This window comes from Protopterus annectens, chromosome 3.part1, assembly GCF_019279795.1.
Source record: "Protopterus annectens isolate FY-2018-M chromosome 3.part1, PAN1.0, whole genome shotgun sequence".
In the NCBI taxonomy this organism is placed as follows: Eukaryota; Metazoa; Chordata; order Ceratodontiformes; family Protopteridae; genus Protopterus; species Protopterus annectens.
Window position 1 is genome coordinate 1,385,035,156 of NC_056732.1, and position 13,734 is coordinate 1,385,048,889.

The following is a 13,734-nucleotide window of genomic DNA, read 5'->3' on the forward strand; positions in this document are numbered from 1 at the left end:
TCTTGTCAATATACATAGGGACAAATGTTAAAAAATGTGTTTATAAACAACCAAGTATTAATAAATAATATTAACTTAATGATATAAAAAATTATTGAAAAATTGTTAATATTGATGAAACTTGTTGATATCAAAATTACAAATTATATATATATATATATATATATATATATATATATATATATATATATATATATATAGGGGTCTACTTTGAAAGCCCGAAACGCTACTTCGCTGACACAAAAATCACCGACGCCAGATAACCGACAACACACAAAACCGACAACGCAAAACACCGAACACCATAACACCGACACACCGAACGTAAACAACACATCACACTACATAACATACCCACTAGCCCTATCCCAAACCCTAACCCTAAGGTCTGACACTATCGCACACTCACCCTACCTGCACCCTAACCCTAACTCACTTAACCCACCCCTAACCCCAAGGTCCGACACTATCGCACACTTCACCTACCTGCACCCTAACCCTAACTCACTTAACCCACCCCTAGCCCAAGCTCCGACACTATCGCACACTTCACCTACCTGCACCCTAAACCTAACTCACTTAACCCGTCCCTAAACTACAGTCCCTCACTATCACACACTTACCTTACACGAACCCTAACTCCGACACTAACACACACTCACCTTTCCCACAGCCTAACCCGAAATCCCACAATATCGCACACTTACCTCACCGCTCCTAACGCCGTCACTGTCACACACTTACCGAGTCGCGATCGCACATTACCCTTGTCGGTCTTTCCGCTGTCGGCAAATCACCCTTTCGGTAAACTTACCTGTCGTCGTTTGGTCTTCGTTTTCCGCGTGTCGGGGAATCGTCGGTTCGGTCTTTTAAAGTAGACCCATATATATATATATATATATATATATATATATATATATATATATATATATAATATATTACAAAGTTAAAACCATAGTTAAAACCTTAAAAAATATATACATATTAACTAATTTTGTTCAAAATGGTACTAGTTTTACAGTTTTTCTTGTGGTTGATCATTTTACCTTTTCTTTGGGTCTGCTGCCAATGTTTTTAATGCCGGAGTTATAGAGATATGGTCATTTAATCCTTTTCCACTACATGCGTCTAATCTCAGCTGCCAGATCATTTCCCTGTACTCTAACTTCGTCTCCCAATCACCTCCTCTATCCAAGGGTTCAATTTCCTCTAACACCCAAAATTTGAAATCTGCCTGTTCGCATACCATTGCATGCCTGTATAATGCATTATTGTCATTGTGTTTGTTAATGTCCCTGGTATGCTCATATATTCTATTCCTAAGGTGGCGTTCAGTTTTGCCTATATAATAGCTCCAGCATGCCTTACAAAATACCAAATATACTACTCCTTTTGAGTAACAACTGTTATATCTTTTAAGGTTATATCCAAACTAGGTATTCTAATTTCTTTCAGTCTGGCAATATATGAACATTGTGCACACCTACCACATTTAAAAGTGCCATGCCTCTTGTTGGCCCCACTAGCTGGGATTGTTCTCTGTTCAATAATGTTCTTAATATTCTTGTTCCTTCTAAAACTGTATTTGATGTCACATTGAAATACATCAGTTTTCATTGCCATATTCCTGAACATCTCCCAAGTGCCATTAATACTTTTTTTCAACCATTTTACACCTTGGTGGTATGTAATCGTCAAATAGGGTGTGGAACTTGCTACAATTAAGTTATGAATATTAGAACTGTTCTTACTACTGTTTCTAACTGTAATCTCCACACACCCATCTTTAGTTAACAGATGGTATTTCAACAGTATTTTTGTGTACAGGTTGTATTATTCAACAACCTTTACTATTTACAATGTTTTTGCAGTGTTGCTTAAATTCACTATTGAAGCCTAGCCCTTTGATTTACAATTATATGCAATCAAATACACAAATGCCTAATTATTAATTAATGATTTGACAATGCTGTGTGATATATAATGTAAGATTTGTCAATGGTAACTGGATTTTGAGGAAGTCTCTGGTGTAGGAGATGAAAGCGCTAAATCAGTTACTTTTCTTCTATTTGATTTTATGTGTTTAAAGTACTTTATTTTATGTGCTTTGCGTTTTGGTTAATAAATTCTTTATTAAATCCATTTGAGATCGATCTTTGAATCACCTAAGCAGTGTGATACGTGGGTAAAAGGACAGCCTTCATTGTATCTGAACAACGCTACCAAGTATTGGACTTCGTTTTTGTCAGCTTTTGGGTTGTGTGGTTACAAGTTGGCAACTTTTGGTGTTCCGGATACGAAGAGTCAAACCCAGCACATGGATAACAGTACCATGTTGAACAAACTGTTAAGGGTCATTCAAGCCCATTGACAAACGGACATTCCTTTGACAGGTTCTTCCAATGAAATACCTTGTGCGCAAAGCAGCCCGAAGGAGACGAGGGCGGCTAGGATGACGTCGGAAGTTTGCGACGCTGTAGCCCGAGGTAGAAAAGTTATGGTGGAGAATGCTTGTAGAAGGAGAAACGATGGACACAATGCTTCAACTTTTCATTCAAATAGAACTAACGATAAAATGGAATCACATGCCATGGACATGTACAAAGATATGGATTTCAGTACATGATTAAACAAATCATGTGCTTTTTCAAAAGAAAAAGAAAAAAAGAAAGAACCAGCAAACAGTTTAACTTATAAGGACAAATGTAAGATATTTAAGAAATTATTATTAAAATTTAAATCACTCAGTGTAGAAAATTGGTACTTTGACAAATGTATAAAAGAAAAGATAGTACCTAAAGGTTTGACCGAACAACATGAATGGTGACAAAATATTTTTCAAAAGTATTTGTGATATTTTGAATGAATGTGGGCTAGCTATGTTAAAATTGATGATGAAACGCAACACTGACACAATGGAACAAATGAAAAAGGAAATAGATAAGCAGTATGGCGAAATCAATACAGACTTACTATTTCGAGTTGATGAGTACAAGCATTTATATTTTAGAGTACTGTATGATATTGACTCTGCTACTAACATGAACATTAATAGAAAATTAAAGAAGCTTGAAAGGGACCTTGGTGATTATGAGAAAGGTAGTGCATATGTTGACGAGAGTACAGTTAAGAACCACGAATGGGGGAAGGGTCCGTACATACCATACAGGGAAAGATACAATAAGAACAATAGTTACAAAGGGGCAGGAAGAGGTAGGAATTGGGAACCTAGATATTGGGAGCAGGGGCAATTGGATCCCAACCCAATAAAATATCATAGATATGCACAGGAAGAACACCCTGATATAATGGAAGATGACAGTAACCTCAGAACTGATGTCCCTTTAGGGACAGACGAACCCAGGAGGTCAGAGAGGTTGAGAAACCGGACCCAACAAACATATGCACAGGTTATGCACACAGGGAGGGTATACAGATAGGTGATTTAGATATGGTTTTGTGCCAAGATATAACAAGTGATTGTAGTCCTGAATCAGTAACAGATGTACAGGAACAGGTGGATGTTATTATACATACTTTTAACAATTTCAACATATTCAATTACACTGATATATTGATTAATCAAGATTTTTTTAGGTTGTTCACTAAAGGGTTCACTTTTGTGCCTGTCAACAAACCTAGAGCGGAAAACATTATACTGGACATCAAGTTGTTTACACGAAAATTAAATTTTAAACACATATTTAAGGACAGAGCAGTCCAAGATAGGGAGAACTCTTTAGCTAGACATAGTATCTATAATCCTCCCTTACAACATGAAATTTTGAATTTTGAAAAATGTGTCATTAATAGGATACAAAATGGATACAAGAATAATAATAATAACAAAAAAACTAAAAGTAATTTGACAAATACTGAACAAAAATTATTAAGAGATTTGAGCAGTAATGACAAAATTCGTATCATGAAACCTGATAAAGGGGGAGGGGTGATTATTATGGATAGATGGGATTATATTAAGAAGATGAAGGATATTTTGGATAAAGAAGAACAGTATGGTCTAGTAACAAAGAATGAGATCAATATTTCATACAGGAAGATAGATCTCATTTTGGAAGACAATTTGTTCACAGGAATGATTGATATGGAACTATACAAATTTTTAAAAGTACCAAAACCTGTTATTCCAGGTATTTTTGGTATGCCCAAAATACACAAATCCCTACATAACCCACCCATGCGACCTATAGTGTCATCTCAGGGATCTAAAACCCAGTCTTTGGCTATTTATGTGGACACTATGTTAAAAGGATTCAACGCTAAATATGATCACATTTTGATAGATTCATGGGACTTTTTGAAAAAAATAGGTGTGCGTACTTATTCAGACAATATGTTGTTCATTACTATTGATGTTAAAGAATTGTTTTCAGTTATACCCCAAGCCATTGGTTTGGAATGGTTTGAAAAAATACTTGTTGAATTGAAACTAGTGACAGCAGCTGAGTTTAGAATGGTTTTGGAATGTATGGAACTGATATTAAAGTACAATTACGTGAATTTTGAGGGGGACTATTACCATCAGAAAGAGGGAGTTGCCATGGGCTCAGCCTGTGCCCCTATGTATGCTAACATCATCATGTTATTCTGGGAAAAGAAATATGTGTTCAACTCTGTATATAGTCAATACACTACTAATTATTTTCATTTCCTGGACGATATTTTTGTTTTATGGTCTGGTCCCTATGAGTATATTCAAGATTTTATACAGTATATAAACCAGACAACCACCTTTCTGCATTTTACACATCAAATAGCTACAGAAGAAATACATTTCTTAGATATAAAATTAAGTAAAGACAACCAGAGTAAATGCTACAGGTCTAATATATTTAGAAAAGAACATCATTCTAATGCCTATTTACATTTTGACAGTGACCATCCTTATCAACTTAAGAAAAACATAGTAAAAGGACAAATGATTAGGATGGCTAGGATGATTTCAGACGATGCAGAATTTCTAAAAGAAATTGACAACGTAGAAAAAATGTTCTGTGAAAGAGGCTATCCTATGGATTTTATCAGCCCTACAAAAGAATATGTAATTTCAGAAAGAGGTAACAAATATAACGCTCTGTTAACTAAAGCTGGGTGTGTGGAGATCACAGTTAGGAACAGTAGTAAGAACAGTTCCAATATTCATAACTTAATTGTAGCAAGTTCCACACCCTATTTGACGATTACATACCACCAAGGTGTAAAATGGTTGAAAAAAAGTATTAATGACACTTGGGAGATATTCAGGAATATGGCAACAAAAACTGATGTATTTCAATGTGACATCAAATACATTTTTAGAAGGAACAAGAATATTAAGAACATTATTGAATGGAGAACAATCACAGCTAGTGGGGCCAACAAGAGGCATGGCACTTTTAAATGTGGTAGGTGTGCACAATGTTCATATATTGCCGGACTGAAAGAAATTAGAATACCTAGTTTGGATATAACCTTAAAAGCTAAAAGATATAACAGTTGTTACTCAAAAGGAGTAGTATATTTGGTATTTTGTAAGGCATGCTGGAGCTATTATATAGGCAAAACTGAACGCCACCTTAGGAATAGAATATACGAGCATACCAGGGACATTAACAAACACAATGACAATAATGCATTATACAGGCATGCACTGGTATGCAAACAGGCAGATTTCAAATTTTGGGTGTTAGAGGAAATTGAACCCATGGATAGAGGAGGTGATTGGGAGATGAAGTTAGAGTACAGGGAAATGATCTGGCAGCTGAGATTAGATGCATGTAGTGGAAAAGGATTAAATGACCATATCTCTATAACTCCGGCATTAAAAACATTGGCAGCAGACCCAAAGAAAAGGTAAAATGATCAACCACAAGAAAAACTGTAAAACTAGTACCATTTTGAACAAAATTAGTTTATATATATATATATATATATATATATATATATATTTTTTTTTTTTTTTTAAGGTTTTAACTATGGTTTTAGCTTTGTAATATATCATATATATATATATATATATATATATATATATATATATATATATATAAAACTTGTAATTTTGATATCAACAAGTTTCATCAATAGTAACAATTTTTAACAATTTTTCAGTAATTTTTTATATCATTAAGTTAATATTATTTATTAATACTTGGTTGTTTATAAACACATTTTTTAACATTTGTCCCTATGTATATTGACAAGATAGGCTTTTGGCCGAGGTGTTCACTTTTATACAATTTGTATGGTCATTGGTATTTTATGTATAATTATACATTATAAATATTTTTAAAATACATATTTATTCTACTATTTAATTCTTTTATATACATATATACATATATATATATATATATATATATATATATATATATATATATATATACATTGGGATAGACATACACATTTATATGCACATATATTTTACATACAGGTATTCAACAAAATGTTTATTCGCTGATTCAACCACCTACTAATAACTGGGGGGGGGGGGGTTGGTATAACAATAACCAAAATAGTATGTAACTATCTACAAATGTTCCTTTGGTATTTCAACAGTATTTTTGTGTACAGGTTGTATTATTCAACAACCTTTACTACTTACAATGTTTTTGCAGTGTTGCTTAAATTCACTATTGAAGCCTAGCCCTTTAATTTACAATTATATGCAATCAAATACACAAATGCCTAATTATTAATTAATGATTTGACAACGCTGTGTGATATATAATGTAAGATTTGTCAATGGTAACTGGATTCCGAGGAAGTCTCTGGTGTAGGAGATGAAAGCGCTAAATCAGTTACTTTTCTTCTATTTGATTTTATGTGTTTAAAGTACTTTATTTTATGTGCTTTGCGTTTTGGTTAATACATTCTTCATTAAATCCATTTGAGATCGATCTTTGAATCACCTAAGCAGTGTGATACGTGGGTAAAAGGACAGCCTTCATTGTATCGGAACAAAATATCAAGTATTGGACTTCTTTTTTGTTTGTCAGCCTTTGGGTTGTGTGGTTACTAGTCTTCATTTATTCTCAGAAATAACTGCACCTAATATTAAATGTTTGAGGCTAATATGATTACTGCAACTAGAAAGCAGGAAAAAATATGCCAGAAAGAATACATTAGTCACATCCTGGAATAGTGAAGTGCATGAAAAAAGCAACAGATTTAATTTACTGGCCTGGGATGTCATGTCAACATAGACAGAGCAAGTGGTACAAAACTGTGATAAGTGCAACTCATGCCATAATAACAATCCAAGAGAAGAAATGCTAACTGATGTAGACACGGTCCATCTAGAAATGAAGAGCATCTGAGACCATTGATCAGAGTGAGCACATATTTTCAGGTCAAAGAAACTGTGCATTTAATATGTGTACATTATTATTTTAAGTACCCTAAAGTGATTAAAATGACAGATCCTACACTTATTAGTGTAGTAAATTCAACAAAGTCTATATTTTCTAAACAAGACATAGCTTATGTTGTATTAGATTAGCAGTCCATAACATATGTGTCAAACGTTGTAAGATTTGAACAAGGATGAAGGTTTAAACATAACTACAGGTCCATGTTAGTCTCATTCAAACAGACACATAGAGAAAGCCACTTAGATAATGAAGAACCAGATAAAAAAAAACACTAAAAATAACTGTAATGATTGTCATTTTGCAGTTTTGGAATATAGGAATATTCTTTTGCAGGGAATCATCTTCTCATCTGTTCAGTTATTGATGAAAAGAAGGCTAAAGAGTAAACTACTCCCCTCAACATTCTTGCTAATGTCAGACAATCAAGGCAGAGTCAAAGAAATATTGAAAAGAAACTAAGTGAAGCTAAAGTCTCCAGGAAACAAAGGAAGAATAAATGAGACGTAAGCAGAGTTCAGAAGTCTGGAGAGATGAACCAAAAGCAATAATCATCACAAAAGCAAAAGAACTAAGTTTTTTTTTTGTCTGTGGTGGAGGATGATGAATGCCTGTAAGAAACAGAAAGCATCTAATCAAGAAAAATATATTTAAGCAGGGGAGGTTTTGCAAAGAGAAAGAGCACAAGACTGCAAGACTATATGAGTCTTCTGACATTCTATAGTAGCGGAAAGGAGACACCGACACAGAAATGTTTTATTAAGAACAAATTGAACTGCCACAGAATGAAATCATAGACGATGGTACACTACAGTGGAGTGCCACAGACAGATAGAATGAAGCTGCAGGACAAGATAATGCTTATAATCTTTGGGTTTTGTGATGTATAGCTGATAGTGACACACTAGAAGTAACTGGTGCCCATTCAACATGAATGCATATAAATACTGCTCGACTTATTAATAAATATATTTTGTTATAAAAACAGAGAAGAGCCATAATATATGCTAGAAGCTCTTAAGGTATGATCTTATTGCAGAATGAATATAATATGGTCTCTCCTTCAGGACTTTGCAGTCACAATAAAGAGCTCCCATCTCACTGAGCATTTTATAGGAACCGCATGGTGATGTGATGCAGCTTACAGTCTATGCTTGGCACAGAAAATGAATAAACATATGCTTCCCACTCAAATTAGACATTAAAATAGAATCTGAAAACACAGGCAAACAGATGTTAAATAAATGATATGTTTGTAATACCCCCTGTACTTATTTTTGTAGAATGAATCAGTTTTTAGAAAACACACTTTAAATAACCTGCAGGTCCTTTTATAATTTTTGCTATAACTCAGATAATGGTTATCGTTTCATCCCTCTCAGAAAACATTTTGTTTGTCTTAACCATACCTCTTATCTCAAGAAATCTGGACAAGGCTTAAAATCATGCCTCTGAAGTATACCTCGTTAAGAGGAATGTTCCTCATTTGGGGTCTTAAAAAGTTCATGTTCCTTGAAGTTCCACATTGAAGAGGTCTGTCACACATTCATTATTAGCAATTTTTAACTGATATCCATAGTAGAACTGGATCATATTATTTCATTAAAATAATTATTTTGTATATAAAAATATCACATCTTAACCATCCTGTGAGCTTCCTTGCTGAAGTTGTTGGTCTTAGTGTTCCACAACATTATGAGGAAGATTTCCTCTTTTTGGGGATGAAAGGTTGAGAGCTATGCTTAAAAATGTGGGTTAAAACCCCAGCAATAAGGTTATATTTTAAATATTGCTCTTATATACTTACAAAGTTTGTAGAATAACAAGATTTGCCTGAATGTGTGAGCATGCATTTTTCTGCAGGATATGAAGTCTGAAACTCAAATGTACATCATTATTTAGTACCTTCAGTCCTTAGTGATTTGCCAGAAAACCACGCATTTTACGAAGAACAGACCAAAAACATGAGGAAAAAAATCTGGACAGCAGAAAGGTATGGACTTAAGCAGTGGCTGCTCAATTTTTCTACCACTTGATGTACTAGATTTTTGAATCCAGCGCCCTATCTCACCTGACAGGAACCACATCTCCGTATACAAACTGATACTTTCTGCAAAGGCCCTCCTTCTGGTTTAACACTTGTTTGGCTGCGCTATTTATCTGAAAACAAATATCACTTATTTAAGCAGTCCCTAACCCACCCACATCCTACAATGGGTATCCAGAGGTTAGCAGATCTAATCCGGGATGAGGCTCCCACTGCAGTTAGTTACCGATCTGTGCAGAGCTACAGTGGTAAGTGTGACAGACTACAAACTAATGGGGAAGCACGGGGCTACATCTTCGTCAACATGAGAACCGATGTGTGAGAGCTAAGTTTTGTGGCTGTCTTTTTTTTGGTAGGGCTCCACTGCAGTCCTTTCTTCCAAATTCCGACTTTAAAGCAGAGGCAGTATTCCTTTATCGGTTTCTGTTTGGTCCATTCCAGACTGGAAATGTCACGTACATAGTAGTACTTCCGGTATTGAGAACGTCAGTACTGTTGCATATCTATCTTTGTGTCTTGGCTATTTAAACGTTGCAGTTCTATTCTTTTGGTGCTCTTACTGAATATGGCAGTCAGACATATATAGTATTTTAGATGTAAGTCAGTGATTTCTACATTCTATTTTTTAATGGTTTATGTCAGTTGTACCTCCATTTGTATTATGGACAGATGATTCTTTGTGGGGAAACCTCAAGTCACATACATGGGTGAATTCCAAAAACGCAATGACATACCCCTTTTGTAACATTATTTTGAAATTTCGGATTCTGACTGTGTTGTTTGCTTAGAAATATCGTTGTGCAGAATCTGGGACGTCCCGTATGCTAACTGAAAATGTTTATGTGCCCTTCCTATGTGTAAGTTTAATTTACCATAATTCCTTCCTGCAAATAATGACATTTATTACTTTTTTTCTGAAACTTTACCTTAATTAAAATCATGTTATTGCCTTTGGGTGGAAGTAAAAGTATAGTTGTGTAAGTTTAATTTACCATCATTCCTTCCTGCATCCCTTTTGTTTTTGGTGTGCTTTTATGCCAGGGTGTGGAGATTTATTTTTTGTTGATAAAACATTTTCCTTTCAGGGCTCAGCCTCCATCTCTGTTCGCAGGAAAACTCTGAAGGGCTTTGTGCACAAACTTGTCTTGTAGTCAGATCAACTCAAGCTGCTTGACAGCTTAAGCATGTGTAAGGTGCTAAGAAGCTTTGAAAGCTGGTTGGCTGTTATATTTTTGGCAGGATATAACCCATGTAGCTAAGGCTACTGCAGCAGTGGTCAGTGTGATGAACATCATGCATTTACTCACCAAATAAATTACAGCCCTGTGTTGGTGTGAAATAGCAGCAGGCTTGCATTTGTTAAGCCATATTAATTCAATTAATAAATTAGTTACCAAACAAAAAGTAGAAAGGAGATTCCAGTCACAATAGCCACCAAAAACAAATGAAAGAAGAGGCAGGAAGGAAGCACATTAGGTCAAAAATTCCACCAAGGTTTAATGCCACAAGATAAAAGCTGACAACACTCCAAATACATTTTTATTCACAGGAACTTCATCAGAATAATTAATTACATAGCTAAAGCCCCTTAAGTATTTCCCCCAATCATTAAATAGCCAATAAAATTGCAGAATAAAAGTAAAAAAAAAACTAACAATAAAAATTGAATTTATGTAATAATGAAAGCTAAAACTTATTCATCCCTTGACTATGCTTTATATTTTAGTCAAGGGATGAATAGGTTTTAGCTTTTAAAATTTTATGGTTAGTAATTATGACATTAGTACTCTAGGTGGCAATGTGCTGTACTTTTGTTTTTTTTAAAAAAATATTCTGCAATTTTATTAGTTATTTAATTTTGTTTGTGTCTTTCGGCTTTTCCCGGTTAGAGGTCGCCACAGCGGAACTCCAGTCCGCTAATGATTGGCAGTAGATTTTTATGTGCCGAGTTGCCAGCCCTGATGCACAACCTTCAACGAAGGTATGCCCATTCACGCATGTCTCCACACAGAAGATGCTCTAGCTGAGAATCGAACAGGACAACATCTTACTGTGAGGCGACAACGCTACTGCAGCACCACCATCAGGGGAATTATTTAATGGTCTTTAGCTATGTAATTAATTATTCTGATGAAGTTCCTGTGAACAAAAACGTATTTGGAGTGTTGTCAGTGTTTTGGAGTGTTGTCAGCTTTTATCTTGTGGCATTAAACCTTGGTGGAATTTTTGACCTGGTGTGCTTCCTTCCAGCCTCTTCTTTCATAAATTAGTTATCAATTAAAGGCAATTGCCAATTAAGTGGCCATTATTTGCCAGTCAGTGCAGTTATCAATGTAGTAATCAAAGCAACCAGCAATAATCACCAGATGTGCACAGAGGTCAGTATTTGAACAGTTAGGCCAGTCCATCTTATGGACATTAAACCAGCAGCTCCAATAAAACATGCAAATTCAACAGTTCGATAAAAAGTTGGTAGCCAAATGGAAGCTTGCAAAGAAGGATGGGTGGGTGGGTTTCTCCTCTCATTGTTACTGCATAGTACTGTGCCCTGAACCTGCCTTTTCTGTCCCTTTTAAAACCTATTATTATCCCTATCACAACCATTTATGTAAGCCTCCCTCCCCTCCTCCCATTCCTTCTTCTAGCTAATCCTGCAATTCTCCTGCAATCCCACCTCACTTGCTTAGTGTGTTATTTCAACCAAGGCAATTGTGCTTGTCCAGTAAGTCCGTGGCCCAGTTTCATTGCCTTTTAATGACATTAAATGTGTATACTTATTGAATAGACTCCAGATAGATTTATTAGCATGAAGTGTCCACAGCCATGAATTTTATTAAGCCTGTTAAATTCAAACCAATTAAATTAGCTGGCAAGTAAATACAATCACCATTTGAATGTCTGTTGCATGGCATCAGTGCAGCATCACCAGGTAGATGCAGAGGGCAGTACTTGGTAGGATGCTAACCAAGGCAATCCATCTCATGGGCATTAATCCAGCAGCCCCAGTCAAAACATGCTAATTTGACCCAAAGGCTGAGGTGGTTTGTGAAACTAAGCAGCCAACAGCAATCACAAGTGGGTCCCAGGCTTTGGCCCAAGCCTGTCTGCTCTACAGCAAAATTTGCAAAGGTCCACCCCACATTCCAGACCCTGAGCCAGTGAGGGTGGCCAGAGCCTGCCAGAAGCAAGGCCAAGATGCCCAATCTGTGCTATCCTTTCCTAGACTGCCCTTCTGCCGCTGAAGGGTTCTTACTTATCCTTCTCCCATAACACATCAGGCAGGGATCCAGTAATGCCCCTTTTTAAGTTCTGATTATATATTGCCATGCCCTGTTCTGATAAATGGAGCACATACTGCTGTAGTACTCTGCTACTTTCATGTTGATTGTCAGGTGCTGGACTGTAGCACCCTCTAATGTTCTTACTTACTCTCCTGACAAACCTGGTAATGAGGATCCTAACTCTTTCTACTGCTCTGCAGTCTGTGACTGCCCTCCAATTTTTCCTCTGTGTGATATCAGATCAAACTAACCAAATTTTTGGCCATTTCCAAAGCTTTTGCATAAGAATGCCTACAGTGTCACCTTTCAATAGGGAAAAAAGACAGTCTGTAGCACCGTGTGCCCCCATATTTACAATAGTAATGTGTGGATATGGCAATTTTTTTTAGCTTGTCTGTTTGTGACGTCTTGCAGATGTCTCCTGTGCAGCTGTTTGAAGCTATATGTGTTCCTGCTGAACCCTGCAATATCCCCCTTTCAGTATAAGAAGGATGTTTAACAGCTGCATTGTGGGCACAGACCACTTCACTGCCAATGCTTTTTTGCCCTTTATGCTGGTAAGCTTTCCTGATCATCTTCTATAAACTGTCCTTGTGCTTGGATATAGTGTTGCCTGGATTAATTTACCATCAGTGCCCGCAGACATTCTGGAGTCCTATGTGATCTCTTGTCCATGGTGGTTGCCAGCCTTTGGAGCCTGTCTCACTGCAAATGATAAAGTGAGTCAGCAGTTATGGAATCTGCCCCCTGTAAGTGATATGTGCTGAAGCTGATGTTCCACATACAAACTAAAATGAACTGCTACATCAGGCAACTGCTTTGCTAGGAATGGCCTGCAGAAATCCCCCATAAGAAGTTTGGTGTAATGGCAAAAACCATGTCCACAGGCAATCTCAACCTTCAAAGGATCCTGTCATAGCAAAACAGAACTTGGATGATGTAAATGTATTGTTGCCTAATACTAGGAGCCTTAACAAAAAACTCCACTCCCTACAGGCACTCCCTGTCTTGGAATGTATTGACTGGAGGGAGATTGGTG

At 36.1% G+C, this 13,734-nt stretch overlaps 1 protein-coding gene across 3 annotated transcripts in view; it reads left to right on the forward strand.

Annotated features, from left to right (window-relative positions):
* The first annotated feature begins 9,438 nt into the window (after positions 1-9,438).
* The window catches only part of LOC122798472 (flap endonuclease 1-like), a 444,201-nt gene continuing 439,905 nt past the window's right edge, over positions 9,439-13,734 (forward strand). Inside the window, exon 1 of one of the 3 annotated variants that reach the window (XM_044067423.1) lies at positions 9,439-9,662. In XM_044067423.1, coding sequence (XP_043923358.1) covers positions 9,581-9,662 — 82 coding nt within the window. In that variant the 5' untranslated portion in view covers positions 9,439-9,580. Of the gene's footprint in view, positions 9,663-9,882; positions 10,011-10,148; positions 10,272-13,734 lie in introns of those variants that run through there. The other 2 variants (XM_044067425.1, XM_044067424.1) reach the window with 2 other exon arrangements.